Raw genomic sequence first — 21,384 nt, 5'->3', positions numbered from 1 at the left:
TCTTTGTTTCCCCTTCTCTTCCCTGTTTTGTAGTCTCAATTCCAGTTAGGTTTTCTAGGGTTCATTATTGGTTTGGTTTTGTCTAATTCTTTGTTATGTTTCTCTTTTCTATATATCAGTGAATCTGGTATTTCTCTTTCTCCTTCTGACTTACTTCTCATAACATTACCTCCCTCTTGTTCTATCCATGTTGTCACAAATGGCAAGAGTTTTTATCTTTTGTTTTTTGTACTTTAGTAGTATTCCATTGTGTATAATAAATGCAACAATTTCTTAATCCACTCCTCTGACCTTGGGCATTTAGGTTGTTTCCATAACTTGGCTATTGGAATAGGCTTGCAGTGAATTTAGGAGTATCTATATCCCTTTGAATTCATGTTTTTGTATTCTTCAAGTACATCTAGTAGAAGTGGATGTTTCTTACTATTTTTAGGAAGAGGACAAAAAGATAGCCATTTTATTTTGATAAAGTATACAAGTGATGGGAATATAAAACAAACATTTAGGGAGCTAATAAAACCTTTGTAATACTGAATGTAAATGGTTAGATATAAAAAGAAACAGAAACACAATCATTGTAATAGACTTTAATATATGCTTTTCTCAGAATGTGTTGGGTCATTGATGTTAATAAGAGCAGAATGTATCTAGCTGTACAATTTTTAGAAAATGACTATTCCACCAATAAAATTTAATTTTTTCTACGTAATTGTCATCTTTTTCTTTTTTTTAAAGAACATCATTGTTACAGTACACAAGAAATAATACATATTATATTTATAATTTGGTAAGTTAGGATAAAACTTTATATTCGTTTTTCTTTTCCTTAAATGTTAAATGGTTTAGTGATTTTTATTGAACTGTTTCTTGATGATTAATATGAAACTAGTTATGGTACTTTTTGTCAGTTATTAATATTCTTAGCACCTTAGAGGAAGATGCGTATTTTTTGCTAACACACTACATAGTCTCAGATTACTATGTGTATTAGTTTGTAATAAATACTTGACTTTTGGATTTAAAAATTTTAAATAAGACAGTTATGAAAGTCAGAAGTGGAGATTTATCAGTGACTTGATTAATCATATAAGAAAATTTTTTTAAAGATTTATTTATTATGCATACAAACTGGGGTACAGGCCAGAGGTGCAGGGGCAGTGAGAGGATTCACCAGAGACAGAGTGGGGAGCAAAACAGGCAGATTGACGAAGTACACTGCTGAGGGGAGCAGCAGGTGGGTCAGGAGAGGTCTGCCATGCCATGTTGTCACCTCCAACGTGGGGATCAAACTCATGTTGAAGTGGCTTTCGCTTCTTAGTGTTGTGCTCCAACCCGCTGCGCCACCAGTGAGGGCCCATATAAGAAATTTTATATAGGTTGGAAATCTATAATGTAAGTACTTAATTTTTACATATGTGTTTTTAAAGTTGTGGTAAAACACATGAGATCTACCTTTCTTGATAAATTTTTAGTTGCACAGTATACTTTAATTAATTATAGGACAGTGTTGTGTAACAGATCTCTAGAATTTATTCATCTTGCTACTATGCTTTTTTTTTAATATCAAATGAGTTGGTTTACTTCCAGGTAATACAGAATTCAGGATAGAACAAAGACAGAAGATGAGAATACTTGGGCAGTATTCTGACTGGGTTTACTCTGACCTTGCAGCTAAAGTAGAAATGGCTGAGTAAGAAGAACTGAAGATGAACCAGTATATCATGCTTTTTTTTGGACAAAAGTTTATTCTTAAATGTACAGCAGACTTCAAAGCACTTCATGAAGGAAAGTACTGCATGGCATTGAGTGCAGATGTTGAAACAGGAATGGAATTGAGAATCAACATTGCCTCAGGCACAGGGACATCTTTCTTTTTGCCACATTTCTGAATTCACCTTGGCCAGGGGCCTTTCCCTGCTACTTTCAATTTTAGTTTCTTCTGCTCCTTTGTTTCTGCTTGAATGCTTTATGTTTCTCTTCTATTTTCTTGGGTTGCTTCAGGGGCTTCTTGGCACCTGTGGGGGGTCTGGTCCCCATTGGGTTTCATTCTACTCTGACCCATAGTCCCAGACACTCCTACTAATGCATTTTTTTTTTACAGTAAACAATGAAATAATTTGAAATTTTATAGTGTTTTTTAAAATAATATGTTTATTTTTACATCATTTTGTGCCTTTTTCCATCTCAGTTGTAATCCCCTGTGGACTTCCCATCACCAATTCACCCCTGTGCTGTCATCATAGTCCCGTTCAGTCCTCCTCCCCCATTTTTGATCCCATTCCCCACTCCACCCCATAAAATGTCTCTGGTATATAGTTGTTCATTATTCATTATTATTATCCCCTCTCCTCCCCCAGTCCTTTATGCTCAGGGAGGCCCACTTTTTAATTCTTAAAGATATTGACATGTCTTTTCCAGTTCCTAGTAACCCATTGTAATGTCTGGCATAAAGAAGGCTGACCATTTTGCTGAATGAATGGTTGGAACTTTTTGATATAGCATGTTTCCCTAAAGCCATGGGTAGGGTGGTATAACTAAATGAACAAGAAGGAAAATGAACAGATGTGTGAAGCTGACTTCTCATTGCAAATTTTCCCTTCTGCTTTAATTTGCATTTAATGAATTTAATAATGCTTATTTGATGCTATTTATGATATTAATTCTTTGTTTTATAATTATAATCTAATGGGCCCTGAACTATTACATTTTTTTTTAATTGAGATAACATGGTTTACATGGTTTTTTTGGCATGTTTGCCACTCCCTCTCTGGTAACCTCAGTTTTGTAGCAGAGTTCTAGATTTTGTTACTAGTTTGGTTTTATCTGACCCCTTGTTTTGTGTTTCTGTATTCCACATATAAGTGATATAAGCCAGTATTTTTCTTTCTTCTTCTGACTTATTTCACTTAATATATCCTTCATTTTCTTGATTAAAGACATTGCTGTTTTCTGAATTAAAGATTCTTAAATTTCATAGCCAGTATTTCAGCTTAATGTATAATATATTTGCTCCTTTTTAAAGTTCAGTTTATATATATTTTCCTTATATAGATCCACTTGACAGTACAGAGGGACTGTATTTGATTTACAAAGAATGTATTTTTCAAATTAAAATAGAATGATATGTAATATGATCATCAGCTAGTTGATCTCATAGGTTTTTAGAGCTAATTCTGGCTCTTATTTTTCAGTTCATAAAATGGCTGTGGAGAAGTCTTTAGCTTGTTTGATGACTGCTAGTTGATTATTATGACTTTTATTATTTTGGCTTCAGTATTTTAAATGTTACTTTTTAAATGGAATTTTTATATTTCTGTGATTTACAGGTGGTTATCAGTAATATTTAATGTTTCTTTAAAGTATTTGAAAGATTTAAGAATGTTGAGTTGCCATTTGAAGTCTTTATTCAAAATATAAAATCATAATCTCAAGGCTTATTAATGAGAAGATTAGGGAAGGAGACGGGGGAAAGACTAGTTGGCTCAGTTCAAATTTTTACCCCAATAATTTTTTTCTCCCTTTGGTGATTATTTTGCTTTATCTGCTGCTACTTCCAATGCTAATACCTGTGGTGTGGCTCCCTCTTTTTAAGAAAGAGCTTTGGCCAAAATATAGACACAGTTTTATTGTTTTCTTTTCCAACATTTAAGTGGAATTTCTAGAATAGGCTTTCTTATATAACTGTGATATAAATAGAAATGCAAGTTCTTGAAGATTTGTCTTCACATTATTTAAAGTATTATCTTTTTTCATTCTTGTTTTATGTGTTTAGAAGTCCAAAAAAAACTGTCCTTCCTGTTTGGAAGATACCATCTTTCAGCCTACTGCCTAGGGATTCCTAAACAATTTATTCTAGGATAAATTTCTAAAACTTTGGTTTTATTTTGCATTCTGTAATGTTTAATGTAGTTGCGCATCTTTAATATGTGATTATTATCCTGTACACACTCTGGTGAAATGTCAGTTTTAGTCTCTTGCACATTTTTAAAACCTGGGTTTTTTATTTTTTAATTAAAAAAATTTTTTTACATCATTCTTCATTTTGTGCATTTCTTCATTTCAGCTGTCATCCCCGTGGACTTCCCACCACCAGTTCACCACTGTGCCATCCCCATAGTCCTGTGCACTCTTCTCACACCAGTTTTGACCCTGTTTCCCTCTCTACCCTGGTAAAATGTTTCTGGTTTATAGTTAATTGTTTTTCATTTTTAACTTTATTATAATTGCTGTCACTGTCCCCCACTCCCTTTTCCTGATTCCTTATGCTCCTGCTGTAAGTGAAACCATCATATTTTTCTTTTTCTTTCTTCACTAAGCATGATCTCTTCTAGCTCCATCCATGTTGCTGCAAAAGGCATGGTTTATCTTTTTTGATTGCTGAGTAATATTCCATTGCATGTATGTACCACATCTTCTTAATTTAGTCATCTATTTTTGGGCATTTGGGTTGATTCCAAGTCTTCCCTATTATAATTAGAGCTGCAATAAAATGGGGTGCAGGTGTCCTTTTGAAACAGTGTTTTTATGTCCTTTGGGTAGATACGTAGGAGTGGGATTACTGGGTCATATGGAAGCTCAATTTTTAGCAATTTGAGAAACCTCCAAACAGTTTTCCATAATGGTTGTACCAGTTTGTATTCCCACCAGCAGTGTGGGAATGTTCCTTTTTTTCCACATCCTTACTAACATTTGTTGTTACCAGTTGGAAAACTGCGTTTGTCTTTATATTTTAAAAGTTCCTTTTACATTCTGGGTCAGTTTTAATCTCTTGCACATTTTTGTGCCATTATCGCTATATAGGCTTTGCAAATATTACAGGCTGGACTCATCTTTTCCGTTTCTTTTATAGTGTTTTTCATATTGCAGAAGCTTATAACATTTATGAAGTTCAGCTTTATCATTTTTTAAAATAAGATAGTAGTTTATTTTTACATCATTTTGTGCCTTTTTCTATCTCAGTTGTAATCCCTGTGGGCTTCCCATCACCAGATCGCCTGTGTGCCATCACCATAGTCCAGTGCACTTCCATTCCCCCACTGTCTTTGATCCCATTCCCCATTCCACCTCCATAAAATGTCTCTGGTATATAGTTGTTCATTATTATTATTATTTATCATTTTTTTATGGGTTATATCTTCAGTGTAATGTCCAAGAACTCTTGGCTTAATATCAGATCATGAAGGTTTTCTCATATTAGTCTAATAGTTTTATAGTTGTAAACTTTACATTTAGATCGATGATCCACTTTGAGTTAATATTTGTACAAGGGATGAAACTTAGATTGAGGTTCTTTTGGGGGGGGCAGGGATCATATGGAAGTCCAGTTGTGATGTGCATTCAGTTATTAATAAATACTGCCTAATCAAATATCTATGCATACAAAAACTGGGGTACAGGCCAGAGGTACACGGGTGAGAGGATTCACGAGAGACAAAGTAGGGAGCAGAACAGGCAGATCCAGTGAAATACACCACTGAGGTGAGCAGTAGGCAGGACAGGAGAGATATGATGCCTCTTGTGGGTCACCTGCCTGGCCGGGGATCAAACTTGTGCTGTCGTGGCTGTGGATAGCTTCATGGGACTGCACTTTAACTAGTTGCTCCATCAGGGAGGTATTTTTATTCATCTCTTATATTTACAGATTTCCCACATTTCCTCTTTCATCCATGGATTATTTCGAATATAGTTTAATTTCCAAGTACTTCAAGGTTTTTCAGTTAGCTGTTTTGATTTGTAGTTTAACTCTATTATAATAAGAGACCATATTTATTAACTTTGTTTTTGCTTAATGATGAATGTTCTGTGTGAAGTTGTGAATAATACATTTTCTGTTATTGTTGGTTGGGGTGTTCTATAAACGATGGTTGGATCCTGTCATTTGATGATGGTATTCAGGTCTTCTGTATCCTTGCTGCTACATAATGGTGAAACATTTACTTAGGGGGACATGTTGAAGTCTAACTATAACTGAGAGTTTGTTTATTTTTCCTTCTCTATCTGGCCGTTTTTGCTACATGTATTTTTTAGTTCTAATGTTATGTGTATTTGTTATTAGGATTTTATGTTTTCTTGGTAAATTCACTTTCTTATCAGGCAATGGGAGGATAAAGAATGATTTATTTCTGTTCTTAGGATCACAATTCTTCCCATTAATAGAGGTCTCCTTTGTCAGTTCTTTGGTGCCTCCATGGATGCTATGGCATTATTCTGCCACAGCCACCAGGTTTGTTTTTGCCTAGGAGTGGTGGGAAGGAAATAAATGAAAAGCCAAATGAGAGAATATCCTCCATTGTCCTTGATCTTTCTTTTCCTGATCCTTGGACCAGAAAGAGTACATTTTCTTAAGAGCTTCTGTGTACCTTGTGAGCACTTCTGTACCCTTGGGTGCAGGCTGGACAGTTCTGGAAGAAAAATGATAATCTCTTGCCAATTTGATGGAACCTCATATTTTGCTCCTTTTTTCTGCTCTGCTCACTGTCATTATTACTCAGAGTCATCACTTTGTCCGGGATTTATATTTACGTTCTGAGAGACAGGAGTCTGGTTACTCAATCTTCCCTGGAACCAGATATATATTTTTGTTTTGTTTTGAACTTAAACAAATGTACCAGATTTCTGAAATATACCAGATTTTTTTAATCATTTTTTTCATCCATGATATTTCATCCATGTTTTCTTTATATAAAGAAATCAAGCAGTAGTGAGTTGCCATCACTCAAGGAAAAACAAAATCACTACTTTTTTCTAAACTTGAGACAGCCGCTAGTCTTGGAGGAAGGGTTCTGGGTGGGGGAATCATGAGATAGGAGTTAGACTAGTAACTAATTTTATGATCTTGTACAGCAGGGTAGTTTACAGCCTTGATCCTCAATTTTCTGGCACAACTATGACTGTTATTCTGTGGCTATTAGCTGAGAATTTGTTCCAGTTTGTTTGTTTCTATGGTGGCTTAAGTTTTTGTAATTTTTTTTTCCTGTCGGACTACACACTTTTAGACTAGATTTAGGGATTTTCTGATAGTCTTTATTTGCTTTTACAGTCACTAAGGTTTTCATAGAGAAAAGTTATTTTCTTTATTGGCTTTTTTTTTTTAAGATTTATTTATTCATACAGAACTGGGATACAGGCCAGAGATGCGGAGGGTGAGAGGATTCACTAGAGTGGGGAGCAGAATAGGCAGATCAACAAAGTACACTACTGAGGGGAGCAGCAGGCGGGTCAAGAGAGGTCTGCCATTCCATGTGGATCTCCTCCAGGGCAGGCGGGGATCTAACTCAGGGGAAAGTGACTTAAGCTTCTTAGAAAGTGCTGTGCTTTAACCCGCTGCGCCACCAGGGAGGGCCTTCTTTATTTGCTTTTACAATCACTAAGGTTTTCATAGAGAAATGTTATTTTCTAACAGTAGTCTTAATTGATTTCAATTGACGTAAGTTGCTATAGATGTATGTTGTTCTCATCACATTAAGTTATATAGTTAATGATAAATATTGTTTTTGAAAGTGGAATCACTGAGCTTTGGACAGTCAGAAATTAATTTTGTATTTAGTTCTTTTTGCTGAGAACTATGATAGCTTTATGTATCTAATATTTCACTTTCGATATCAAATATACATTGGTTGGCTTACCCTTAAATGTTTTATCTTAAAGTCAATATATTTTAATTAATTTTAACTATTTAAATATCGTATGAAAAATTTTAAGGATTTAAATGCCTTGGTTCTTTTTTTTTATTTTTAAAGATTTATTTATTTATGCATATATTTATTTATGCACCTGTGTACTGGCCAGAGGTGCAGGAGCGGTAAGAGGATTCACCAGAGACACTGTGGTGTGCAGAACAGGCAGATTGACAAAGTACACTGCTGAGGGAGCAGTGGGTAAGACAGGAGAGGTCTGCTGCACCATGTGGGTCACTTTTGGGGTGGGGATCGAACTTTCACTGAAGTGGCTGTGGCTAGCTTGCAGTGCTGCACCCTAACCTGTTGTGCCACCAGGGAGGGCCCTAAATGCCTTGGTGTTCTTGTGGTTTTCACTTTTCTAAAACTTTTTAGTATGGAAAATTGTAATATATATTACAGGATAATGTACTGTATCTTCATGATTCCATCGTATTTCAGCAGTGACTGACATTTTTCCCATCTTGTCTTATTTTTTCTCCTGCCTTTTTTCTTCATACTTTTCCCCCTGTAGTATTATGAAGCAAACTCTTAGCAATCCTGTGATTTCATATGTAAATATAATGTTCATTTTTGAAGTATTAGAAAGAACTCTAACCTTTGAGTTCTAACACCTGATTCTAAGTCCTAAGAACAGGCACTGTCACCTAACATCTTCACTATCTTAAGCAAATTGCTTAGTTGTGAAACCAAGTTTCTTACAAAGTGGTAATAGTAACCTCTACCTTTGCCTTCACTTCAAAATGGTCTAAAGAAACAAATGAGATAATGAAGATGATGAATGTAAAAATCTTTGTAAACTTCAAATACTAGATCTTCAAGTATTTCTGTTAAAAAGTAATAAAACAGCAGTATACAGGTGCCTTTATTTAGTTGAGGATATACTTAAGATGACCAGTATGGCTCCTTTTGTAAGTGCATTTGCATTTCTGTAACTTTTCTAAATTCTTAATGTGCAATACTTGAGGACTGATGGCCATAGTGAACTAATGGGAGTGGGATATCCTGGTATGTTATGTTATAACAGTGAAAATGCATTGCTTGAAATGTGCAGTTAGGTGAATTTTGAGAAGTATATATATATATATACACATCACAAACGCTTAGCAATCCCAGAAAAGTTTTCTTACATGCTAGTCATTTCTCATCTCTGCACTCAACTCCAGGCAATCTTTGCCCCCATTATAGATTGTACTTATCTTTCCCAGAGTTTCATGTAAGTAAAATCATCCTATATGTACTCTTAACTTACGTGACTAGAGATCCAACTGTGGGTCTCTCCTGTTGGCTGCTGCTGTATGAGCATAAGAACTTTGGGGGGCAGTCATGGCAGGACAGGAATTTTAAAGTTTCTTCCCCTCTTTGATTATTAGTTGAAAGGAGTATAGCTGAAAAGAGGCATGATGCTTCCTGAAACATCAAGGAAAAGTGATGCAAACAATAGTAGCAGTTGTTGGATTGATCTCTGAAAGAAAAGCTGGAGAGATTCAACCAGTTAATGTGAAAGTTGGAAATAAAGTTTTTCCTGAATATGGAGGCAACAGAAACTCTAGAAAATGATTGTTCTTGTTTAGTGGTGGCGACATTCTTGGAAATTAGGTAGGCTGAAGTAAGGCACAGTTGAAATGGCATCTCTGAAGCTGCCCATTCCACTGATGTTCTGAAACCTTTGATTATGCAAATAATATCCATGTCTCTTTTATAGTAAACTAATAATTATATATCTGAATAATTATATAAACCCAAACATTATGTACTCTTGTGTCTGCTTCTTTTGCTGAACAGAATATTTCTGAGACTCTTCCATATTGGGTATCGGTTCTGTTCTGTTTTGTAAAGTATTCCTTTCTATGGAATACTGCTGTCATTCACCATGTGTGGACATTAGGTTTCTTGCTGTTGGCAGTTAGGAATTTCTGTGAACACTGATGTGCAAATCTTGGTGAGAATAACTATTTTCTTTTCTCTTGGGTAAATACTGGGTGGATTTGCTGAATTATATGCTAAGTAAGTGGATGTCTGTCTTTATAAAAAATTGCCAAACTGTTTAACAAAGAAATTGAGCCATTTGCATTCCTTTGAAAATAGTTATGAAAGTTCATTTGTTCTGTGTTAATCAGCAACACTTGTCCTTTTGGTCATCCCCAAGGTATAGAATAGTATTTCATAGTTTTAATTTCGCTTTCTCCAGAGACAGTGAATTACCTTTTCATGTATATGTGACCATTACTCATCTATTCAAATCTTTTACCCATTTTTCAATAAGATTGATGAGTTGTAAAGTTATATTGGACTGTAGGAAAAGTCCTGATGCATTTTTGCTTGGAAAAAAAAGTCATGACTTCTCCAACAACCCAATATATTCTGAATATATAAACCCTTTGTCAAATAGGAATCATGATTTTTCTCTGTTTTGACTTTTATAGTGTCACCTTTTGAAGACAAAGTTTCAAATTACAAAGTATAGTTTATTAATTTTTGTATATTTTGTGCTTGCTGTGTATACATAAACATGTGTACATACATATCTTTGCTCAACCTGTATAATTTTCTAAAGATTTTCAGCTGTGTTTATCTTGTGGAAGATTTTTAGTTTTAGTTTTATGTTTAATTCTATGACTAATTTTGCATTTTGTGTATTATGTGAGATTAGGATTCAAAGTTAAATCTCTCCTTCCCCCGTGTGGTGTCAGCAAATGAAAGATTACATTTCCTCCTATTGGTCCTTTCTTCTAATCTTATTTTGTTGAACTAAACTTTGATTGTGAGCATATTGAATATTCTTCTGATACTTTGTTGAACTATGTCGAACTTAACAATAACTGAGCAGAAAATGTCTCTTTTCTGAATTTAGGCTTTTCCTTGTTACTTTGAGGACTTCATAGAAATTCGAGTTGAGTTAGTTCCCAAAATATTTTGATACTAGCGATACATCCTCTAATTCATACACCTACTTATTGATGTATTCCATGTCTTACTTTACTTAATGTGATACCTAACATTTTTGTATACTGTATAAAATTCAGCTTTGCTGGACTTAGCTAGTTGTGAATTCTTAAAAATCAGATCAGAAATTTATGTGGGAAGTTGTATGGATGGTTTTTTGTAATAAAAAATATGAACATCTTTATTTAATGTCTTCCCCTATCCAGAGGATGCCAGCCCCCATCAGATTGCGGGAGCTGATCCGGACTATCCGGACAGCCCGAACCCAAGCCGAAGAACGGGAAATGATCCAAAAAGAATGTGCTGCGATCCGGTCATCTTTTAGAGAAGAAGATAATACATACCGGTGTCGGAATGTGGCAAAATTACTATATATGCACATGCTGGGCTACCCTGCTCACTTTGGACAGGTAGGCTGGGCAGAGACTGCATCTAACCATAATACTCTTAATTTGAATGTCAATCTTTTGACAAGAGAGTATTGATATTTTCCTGTTGGGTAGTATTTTGAATGATCATTGTAGTCTGATTATTGTGGAACTAGATTGAGAGAAAAAGCTGTAGACCTGGAAAGGCATGATATTACCATCAATTTTCTGTTCATTATGTGAATCAGAGCATGATTTGACAGTGGCAGTTATCTTACTAAAGATTGACTACAATTAAACAGTAAATTGTGATTGTTCTGTCAAAGGTCTAGTCTGTTATGACTACTTAAGAACTGTTAGCTAAATACTTTCTTAATTATTTTCTCTGTGCACAATATTAAGGAGGACATGCACAACAGATAGTTTTAGTTAAAATAATTAGCTGGTTGCCAGGTATGCAAGCATTTTAAGGACATTGTCCTAATCAGCTCATGCCTTGATTGTTGTGATCATGGTACAGGACTGCCTCTTGCTTCTCCCCTACATGTGCTTATATAGGACATCCTCTAATTCATACATGATAAAGGGGACTGATTGAGTCTCAGAGAAGAGATAAGGTTTCTTTTTTTTTTTTAAGATTTATTTATTTATACATACAGAACTGGGGTACAGGCCAGAGGTGCAAAGGGTGAGAGGATTCACCAGAGACAGAGTGGGGAGCAGAACAGGCAGATCTACTGAAATACACTGCTGAGGGGAGCAGCGGGCATGTCAGGAGAGGTCTACCATTCCATGAGGGTCACTCCCCTGGCTGGGGATTGAACTCGCGTTGCAGTGGCTGTGACAACTTCATAGTGTTGTGCTTTAACCCGTTGTGCCACAGGGAGGGCCTGGTTTCCTTTTATTTGTAGGAATGCAGTTAAATTTTTATATCACCGAAGACTTGTATTATATGCAACATAGTCTTTAAGGAAAAGACTGCAAACAAATATGTGCAATTCTAGGTAAATAAGAAAAATACCATGTTTCCATTATTGAAAGGTAGCTAATATTGGGCTTCCCTAGTGACATAGGGGTTCAGTCTCAGTGCTATCTCCTCTCTAGACTGAGTTTGATTGCATGTATGGTGCAGCAAACCTTTCCTTTTAATAATGTGTATTTCAGTAAATTCACCTGCTTTGCTCTATACTCTGTCTCTAATGAATCTTCTCACCCCCTACACCTCTTGCCTATACTCCAGTTTTTCTACACACATGAAAAATAGCATGTTAATGTTTTGATATAATCTATCAGGAAAGATGGCCAGCACTTTACCAAGTCTATTCAATTCAGTAACTTCAGTGGAAGAAGGAGCTGTCATCATTCCTCTCTGGACATACATGATTTAAAGTGGAAAAGCATTAACTCTCAAAGGAAAATTGAGATGTTAGCATCAGAGGAAAGGAGAACCAAGCACTAGGCAGGCAAAAACAACTGTCTCCTATAAACAAATTACATGCTTATTGTTCCAGGTAGTTATCCATTTAGTAGCACATCGTATGATTATTATAAAATAAATAGATGTTCATATGTTCTTGCTCTTTGATTTTAGGCAGCTAAGTTAGGTTAGATTAATAGAAACCTGCTTTGTTGAACTATAAAAGTTAATCAGATGGGATTCCTAATGCTTCTACTCAATGATGACCACTATTAATGTCATGGATATAGTGACTTACATACTCCCAAGGGAGTTTTATAAAGACAAATTTGAATTTAAAGTCTTCGTTATTGTAGGTTAGATTTAAGACTTTGGTAGTATTTTATTTTGTGAAAGATGTATGTATATATACTGATTATATGATGTATATATTATATATCTAGGGTTCATTTCTATAACATGCATATAAAACATACTTTTCAGGCCTACCTAGGTGGATTAATGATTTGATAAACATGTAATTCTTAGGTGGAAAGTATTGATACTCACGGAAACTGTACCAAAATTTTGGTAACAAAGATGATTTTTTTGTTGGGAAAAGGAATCACAATTTCACGTCCTTATTCTGTTTTTTTTTTTTGTGTGTGTGTGTTTGAATAACTCACAGTCTTACTTATATCAGTAATTTGGTACCGTACCTGTTGGAATTTCCTTTATAATATGCTCCAAATAAGGTTCATATCTAGATCGCTCACCTACCTGAACGACAGTACCGTTTCCATTTAATTATGTGTAGAACCAGCTACCTTCTAACTACACCTTATTTGTTAGGCTTGCACCATTGACAGTGATAGCCACTATTTATGTTATAGCCATTGATCTCTGGAAATGTTGCCAGCTCAACTGGGCCAGATACTAAAGGAAATCAGTTTTGGGGGATAGTTGATGTTGTGGTTATTGGAAAACTTTTAGGTCTGTTTTAGACAACGTGGGTGTGTGAATCTTTTATCAATTGTAAATTTTATGAAATCTAAATACAGTTCAAGTATTTCTGATGGAAATGTAGTGTACAAATTGAGATGTACTGTAAGTGTAAAATGCAAAATGTATTTAGAAGCCTTAGTTCAGAAAGAAAGATGTTAAATATTTAACTAGTTATTTTTATGTTGATTAAATATGGAAGTGATAATACTAAATACATTGGGTTAAACAAAAGATTATTATAACTAATTTGAGCTGTTTCTTTTTACTTTTTACTGCAGTATCTAGTATGATACTGTTCAATAGAAATAAAATTTGGGCCAAGTAAATTTTAAAATTTCTAGAAGTCACCTTTTAAAATATTAAGCTTTATAATAAAACCCATGATACAGGTAATATCCTCATATTATAGTTGAGGAGACTGAAATTCAGGGTTCAGCTTGGTTAAAATCATGCAGTTAATCAACATTAAGCAGGTGATCAGAGATCAATCTTATTTAACTTCTTTTTCTTTAGTCTTTGAGTCACTTTTCTAACTGGTAGGGAAAGACTTTGGGGCCCAAATGTCACAATTGAAGGGATCAAAGCTTTGCATCCAGAACATTAGACTTATCAGCCTAGACTCAATGTCAGGCTGATCACAGCTTCCTGTGGCAGGTTTTTTTTTGTGACGTAGAAAAAGATCAGTGCAAGAGAAATTTGCTGCTTTATAATTTTGTATAATTTTAAACCTATGAATTCTTTGCATTTAGTTTAAATCTATAAATAGCTATTTGTATAAGTTTATTAGCTGATTGTTTTTAACCCTGCCTTGTAGAAAGGATTTGAGATGGCATGCATCACCAGTATCTATTTAAAAGAGAAAAAAATAATGGAAAGTTAAAGTTAGGAGTAGGAAAATGTAGAATACTAGGACTGTGTAATTGCTGTTGGTGAGGCAGCTAAGGAAAGGGAAAACCCATAATATGGCTATTATTACTAGAATTTGAGAGTACAACTGCAGGAATCAGATTGCCTGGATGTGAATTCTGGCTTTGTTATCTCATTATCTCTGATTTTTGAGCAAGAAGCTTGACCTTTCTGTGTCTCAATTTCTTCATCTGTTAACTGGTACAATCCTGATTTTATTTTACAGGACAATATATAACTATAAAACATTTATATTCTGTACATAAAACCTCAAATGTTACTGATTTTATCATTTTCTTAAGTGTGGGAGCAAAACAGACCAATGGATGAAGTACATTCCTGAGGGGAGCAGCAGGCGGGTCAGGAGAGGTCTGCCGCACCATGTGGGTCACCTCCGGGACCCGGGATCAACCTCATACTGCAGTGGCTTTAGCTTTTCAGTGCTGTGCTTTAACCTGCTGTGCCACCAGGGAGGGCCCTGGAACTATTTTTTAAAAAACTGATTTCTAAATGAGATTTGGTCACAATGGTCTTTCATCTAGGAGCTTTGTAGTTACAGTAAGAAAGGGTAACTTCAACACTTCTAAAACAAAAAATAATAATAAATTTCCCATAGAATTTATAACCTTTCAGGTGTCTGGCTTAACTATAATCTAGAAATAAAGTTGAGTAACTTTATTCAAAGTGGGTAGATTGCAGGAATAGAAACTGGTGACTTGGGGGCTAAGTTTTTGGGGGCTGTGTTTTGTCTTACACAGTACTTAAAATTGTTTTAAATTTGTTACCAATGTATAAAACCTGAAGAATGTTTCATAAAAATCTGGACTTCCAGCTACTTTCATTATTTTTTTTAAAGATTTATTTACCTACGCATACAGAACTGGGGTACAGACCAGAAGTGCAGGGGCAGTGAGAGGATTCACCAGAAACAGAATGGGGAGCAGAACAGGCACATCGATGGAGTACACTGCTGAGGGGAGCATTGGGTGGGTCAGAAGAGGTCTGCCACACCATGTGGGTCACCTCTAGGGCTGGGGATCAAACTCTCACTGAAGCAACTGCTGCTTATTTGCAGTGCTGTGTTTTAACCCCTTGCGCCTCCAGGGAGGGCCCCCAGTTACTTTTAGAAAAACAAGAATTTGACAATACTGGATGAATGTTTTTACATAGCAGCACTAAGCTGCCTTGGTGTCCCCCAGCAGGATGTGCATTTGCTGTTTCCATCCTTGTCTGCTTTACCCAGTTGCCTGTCCACAGTAGTATATTACCTGCCACCAGTATAGTGTAGAAAGGCAGTTCTTAGGCGCGCCAAAATTTTAGTATTCTATGTAAAGTCTTACATGTCTTTGGTGAAACTTAATGAGACATTCCCTAGATCTAATGCAAGTGACACCCTTAAAATTTCTAAAATAATTATGCTATAAATGTTGAAAAGTATAATTGGTTTTTTTTGTGTTTATAACTCCCTGGCACAATGTTACCAATTTGGGTCTGAGAGGCCCTATAGATTCTGTTGTCTGCAAATAATGACAGCTCCCTTGCTTTTACATCCTTCAACTTTTTTTCTTACTTCTGTAATATACTGTATTTGTAGTACAATATGAAAGAGAAGTGGTGATGGTAGGCATCTTTGTCTTGAATGCCATTGAACCCAGATAGTGATTGCTAGATAATATTTTACTTTTAAAGGGTCAGGGCTCATTGGAAGGATGGATAATCCCAAATTTGGGGCAGGAAATATACAGATGAAGCTTAAACTGTATTACTGTGCCCAAAAGTAAGAAAGACTAAACAGGTCATATTAAAAAGAGGTATGAAGAGATATGAAGAGGCTGTCATACCTCAAAATGTAAAAAACCGGAGCCCTAACAAAAATAATGACTGTTATTAATTGAAATATACCAACAGTTTATATCAGGTGTAATACTTAATACACCCCCCCACACTGCAATTAAACATTCTGTTGGTCAATTTTGGAGTCTAGTAGGAAATAAACTATTTTTGAAAACTGGTAAATAAAAGAAATACTTAGCTTGAACTTCTTTGACCCAACTGTATATGAGGAGTTGTGCCTTAGAGGAATAGAGCTAATAAGTGAAAGGGTGTTAGAATTAGGATAATGTCATTTTAAAACTCTTGATGATATCAGTGCTCCTTATGTGACAAACGAGAGGCTTCATCAGGAAAAATTACATGCCTCCTAATGAAAGATCATACTAACACCTGTGCAGTTATATTTCCTTAATCAAAACAAAACAAAACTGAAAAAGTCAAATTTGATCAAACTGCTTCTTGCCTGTTTAAAAAGAGACATTTATGCCCTCTTTGCAACATTGTTTCTAAGAGGAATAAAATGGAAACAATCTGTATGTCCAGAAAAAGAATAGGTACATTGAGGTATATTGACAAGTGTGATACTTTACAGCCAGTAACAATTAGAGTTTCTTGCTGGATGTCATTAATACTCAGTGATGTTGAGTAAAAATAATGAATACAATATGATGTTTTTACAGTACATTGTTTATATAAATTTTAAAAAACACTCAAAAGCAGTAGTCTCTACATTGTAGTAAGGACATATTGCCTGGCAATGGTGAACTCAATTTTTTTCAGCTTTGGTTATTCCTGGAATGGAGAGAAGGGAGGTGAGAGTAAGATAGGTATGGAGAAGGTTTCAATTTAATTTTTTTTAAAGATTTATTTATTCATATAGAACTGGGGTACAGGCCAGAGATGCGGAGGGTGAGAGCATTCACCAGAGGCAGATTGGGGAGCAGATCAGGCAGATCAACGAGGTACACTGCTGAAGGGAAAAGCGGGCGGGTCAGGAGAGGTCTGCCTCGCCATGTGGAGCTCCTCTGGGGCAGGCAGGAATCGAACTCATGCGGAAGTGGCTTAAGCTTCTTAGTGCAGTGCTTTAACCTGCTGCGCCACCAGGGAGGGCCCAGGTTTCAATTTAATTTTTAATATTAAAAATAAATATAATAAAATGGTAAAATTTCATGAAGTGATTGGTGGGCCATTGATTTTTGTATGAAATAGTTCATAGAAAATATTCTCAAGAGAAAAAAATGGAATGTAAAAGGATATTAGTTAAAATTTTTTTTCCTTGACAGAAAAAAAGGCTCTGGTGGATATAGGTTTTATTTTTTTTGTTGTTGTTGCCAGATAAAGCAACTTGTCAAAAGTGTGTTAGTGTATAAACTGGAAAGTTATGTTGATGTTTCAAAATGAACTAAAGGTAACTTTGTAAAAGATCTGTCAATTAGTTACAGATCACTTAATGTTTACAAATTTTAACTGCATCCCTTCCTCAAGGTGATTGTTCACATCATAAAGCTCAAATGTTAGCTGTAAAGTCAAATGTACTTGTGCATTTGACTACATTTGATTTTGTAGGAAATAGTTCTAAAAATTAACACATGTGCAAGTTTTTTCTTAATGGGTGACCAGATGATTTTTTAATAAAAAATAGTATTTTGAGTGCTTTAGAAAAATGTAACAAGTCCAGAAACCTTGAGGTAGAGCCTCCCTTTTAAATTTGCTGTGAAATTAACTTGCTTAAGTCTCTTAGCTAGAATCAGGATTGGGGAGTCACACCTGTGAAGTCAAAATAGGTTTCTTTCTGTCCCACTAAGTGTTAAGTAAAGCAGTGAAGAATCCTTCCTTTTCTCTGATTTCTTACTGTTTCTATCCCCAGGTGGGCTCTGTTCCTAATTTGTTTTCACAGTAGCTTGTGTGTAACTGTTCATTATATATCCTATTGTATGATATTTACCCACCTGTTTTACATGTGCCCTTAACTGTGTGTCAGGGAGACTGTCTAGCACTTTGGTTTGTAAGCAGCAGGAGTTTACTATATCAAAACAAAACCACAGTGATTCAAAACATTTAGAAAATATGAAAAATATAAGCAGGTAGCAAAGAGTTGCCACAATCAATCCCTTGGGATGAAAGGTAGGGTTGAGGAACAACATTTCTGTGGGAAAAGCATTTATCTTAAAAGTGGCATTGACATGGCGAAATTGAAAGTAGGTGAAGAATATAAAATAACTTTCAGCAGAGAAAAGACAGCCATGATAAGGATTGGAGATAAGGTATGAGATATCTCTCTCTCTCTCTCTCTCTCTCTCTCTCTCCCCAATCTAATCTAATCTAATCTGTCTATCTATTCATGCATGCGTGCATGCAAACAAGCAAGAGCTAGGGTACAGGCCAGAGGTACAAGAGGGTGAGAAAATTCACCCTAGACAGAGTAGGAAGCAGAACAGGCAGATCTACTGAAACACACCGCTGAGGGGAGCAACAGGCAAAACGAGAGATCTGCTGTGCCATGTTAGTCAGCTCCATGACCAGGGATCAAATTCGTGCTCCCAGTGACTGTGGGTTGCTTCACGGTGCTTTGACTGAACTCCTTGTGCCATCAGGGAAGACCCATTTATTAAAGTCTTTTTCATAAAATGGTTCCAATACTCAAATGCTTTTATTGTGTTATTTTTTGAAATGCAGGTTTAATTTTGAAGAGGAAGGCAGATATTTCCCCTAAATGTGGTTTTTCTTTTAATTAGAATAGTATTATACTAACATTTTCTAACTATAAGTGATTTTAAATTTTTCCTTGCTAATCTAATATTACTTGTCTGTGGAATAGATGATAGTTCATCTTACAAAATTTAAAAGATACAAAAGTACATATGAAAACTGCTTTCTGTTCATTTCCAATCAGTATCCCTCTCTATAGGCTCTAGTGGTAATTGCTCCTTGGCTGTCCTTCCAGAGATGTTTTATATATCTCTAGATAATGGATATATATCTATATTCTTGCTCTTTAAAATACATCTTGTAATGTGTTGTTTACAGTTCCTTTTATTAATCTGTTGAGAAGATTAGCCCCTATCAGTACAAGAGGATTCCTCATATTTCAGCTGTTTGGCATGCTAGTATATCCACCACTGTATCCTGTTTATGAATAATAATTTAGTCAATTCCTGTCTTACTACTAATAGACACTTACTTCCAGTCTTACTGTTTTAAATAAAACTATAGTGGAATGTTTATTATTTTGCACATATGTGAATGTAAGTATAGTGTAATTTCCTAAAAATGAAACTATTGAGTCAGAAGGCCTTGTGTACTAGTGATTTAGATTGGCCAGATTTTTCTTACTATAACTTGTGCCACTGTACACTCCTGTCACTAATGCCCTTGCATTGTTATGATACTAGTACACTATGTTTTTTATTGCATTTCTTTTTTCTGACAACTTTATTGTGGCAGATTTTGCATATGCTATAACTCACCCTATTTTTATGTCTAGTTCAATTATTTTTTTTTTTTAGTAAATTTAGGAGGTGATTGAGCGCTTTCATTTGTTCATGTTTTTTTTTTCTTCTCTGAACTATCCTCATATTCTTTGTCCATTTTATATTGGCTTGTTGGTTTGGAAAAAAAACCAAAACAAACAGCTTGCAGGATCTTGTGATATAAGATATCATGCCTGTGAAACGAATTGCAAATATTTATGCCAAGTTTGTCTTTTGCTTTTAACTGCTCACAGAATCTTGGAGTAAAAGCAACTGTTTTTTGTTACTTCTCTGGTGATGTGAATATACAAACTGTTTGGCTCGCAGTGCCTGAAAGCATATGCTATATTTGTAGCTTAGAAATGTTTCATTTGGGATTTTCAAGTATTGATAGATTTAAATGAGGAATAGTAGTACTGGGTAATCTGAGGTGGTTACTTAAGGGGTGGATGCATTCAATCAGTTACTATTTTTCTTCCAGTCTGTATCTCATGCAAGTACTTTTAGTGATTGCTGTGCTAAAGTTAATGCCCTTCCCTCGTATTTACCTTCTCTCTCTTCAACCATTTTCTTTGTTTTTCAGCATTTGTAAACATTCTTAAAGATGAAACATGACAGAGTCTGCCATCTCCAGTCAACTCATTTTATTTCCTCCCTCAAATTTATCACCTTCAAAAAAACACTTATTCTTGAAGCAAAGTCGCTATAAAAAAAGGAAATGTTAAAAGGATCTAATTTATTGTTCCTTTAACTTTCAGTTTTTCTTTTCGCTGTTTATTTTTTTAGGTAAATTTTAAACAAGTGTATACAAAACAAGTTGTATTCACCAGTTCCTGATGACTTTTAGCGTGACCATCTCAAAACTTGACCCTGGGCCTCCCTGGTGGCACAGGGGGTAAGCCTCAGGGCTATGGAGCTGTTACTGCCAACCACTGCAGTACAAGTTCAATTCCTGACCAAGATGCTAACCCACATGGCTGTAGCAGACCTCTCCTGTCCTGTCTCACCTGTTGTTCCCCTCAGCAGTTTATTTCAGTAGATTCACCTGTTCTGCTCCCCTTTGTCTCTGGTAAATCCTCCAACCCTCTTCCCCACCCTCACTTCTGGCTTACACACCAGTTCTTGTATATATAAATAAAATAAACATTTAAAAGAAAATAACGACCCTAAAAAATAGAAAACAATATTAATATACAAGGACATATTCATTCATTCATTTCATAACAAATTTTGAATGATTTGTATGATGCCAGATGTTTGCTAAAAGCATGACTAATAAGGATGATGCACTGATTCTTGTAACATTTTCTTACTTTGCTAAGAATTTTTATTTATAAAATTATTAAACAGAAAGATTAAAAACCCTCCAGTTTGAAAAAGGCTATGATTTTCCTGTTGAAGTTTTAGCTCCTGATTTTCTCATTAACCGTAGTAGTTAGGTCTTTTGCTAGCTCTGTAAAAATGACTTCATTATCTGTTAGAAATTGTTTTTAAATTGAATTCAGTATTTGGAAGGGATATATAATCAATCAGCCTCACTTGGCATTTCAGTTTTTCTTTTGGAATCTGATTTTTCTTTCCTGTTTTTTAAACATTGATTTTCATCACCTAACTTTATCAAATTCTAGAAGCCTATTTCTTTCTTTTTTTTTTTTATTAAGATTTTATTTGTTTGGCCCTCCCTGGTGGCGCAGCGGGTTAAAGCACAGCACTTAGAGGCTGAGACCACTTCCGCATGAGTTTGATTCCCGCCTGCCCCGGAGGTGACCACATGGCGTGGCAGA

The 21,384-nt window shown here is 35.3% G+C and overlaps 1 protein-coding gene across 4 annotated transcripts in view; it reads left to right on the top strand.

Annotated features, from left to right (window-relative positions):
• Positions 1-21,384, top strand: part of AP1G1 (adaptor-related protein complex 1, gamma 1 subunit) — a 98,656-nt gene that overhangs the window by 31,737 nt on the left and 45,535 nt on the right. For all 4 annotated transcript variants that reach the window (XM_004690405.2, XM_012730622.1, XM_012730621.1 and 1 more), the window contains one exon: positions 10,829-11,032. In XM_004690405.2, the coding sequence (XP_004690462.1) occupies positions 10,832-11,032 (201 nt within the window). In that variant the 5' untranslated portion in view covers positions 10,829-10,831. The remainder of the gene's footprint in view (positions 1-10,828; positions 11,033-21,384) is intronic.

This window comes from Condylura cristata, unplaced genomic scaffold (assembly GCF_000260355.1).
Source record: "Condylura cristata isolate star-nosed mole 26May11 unplaced genomic scaffold, ConCri1.0 scaffold00028, whole genome shotgun sequence".
NCBI lineage: Eukaryota > Metazoa > Chordata > Mammalia > Eulipotyphla > Talpidae > Condylura > Condylura cristata.
This window is presented reverse-complemented; position numbering and strand designations above follow the sequence as displayed.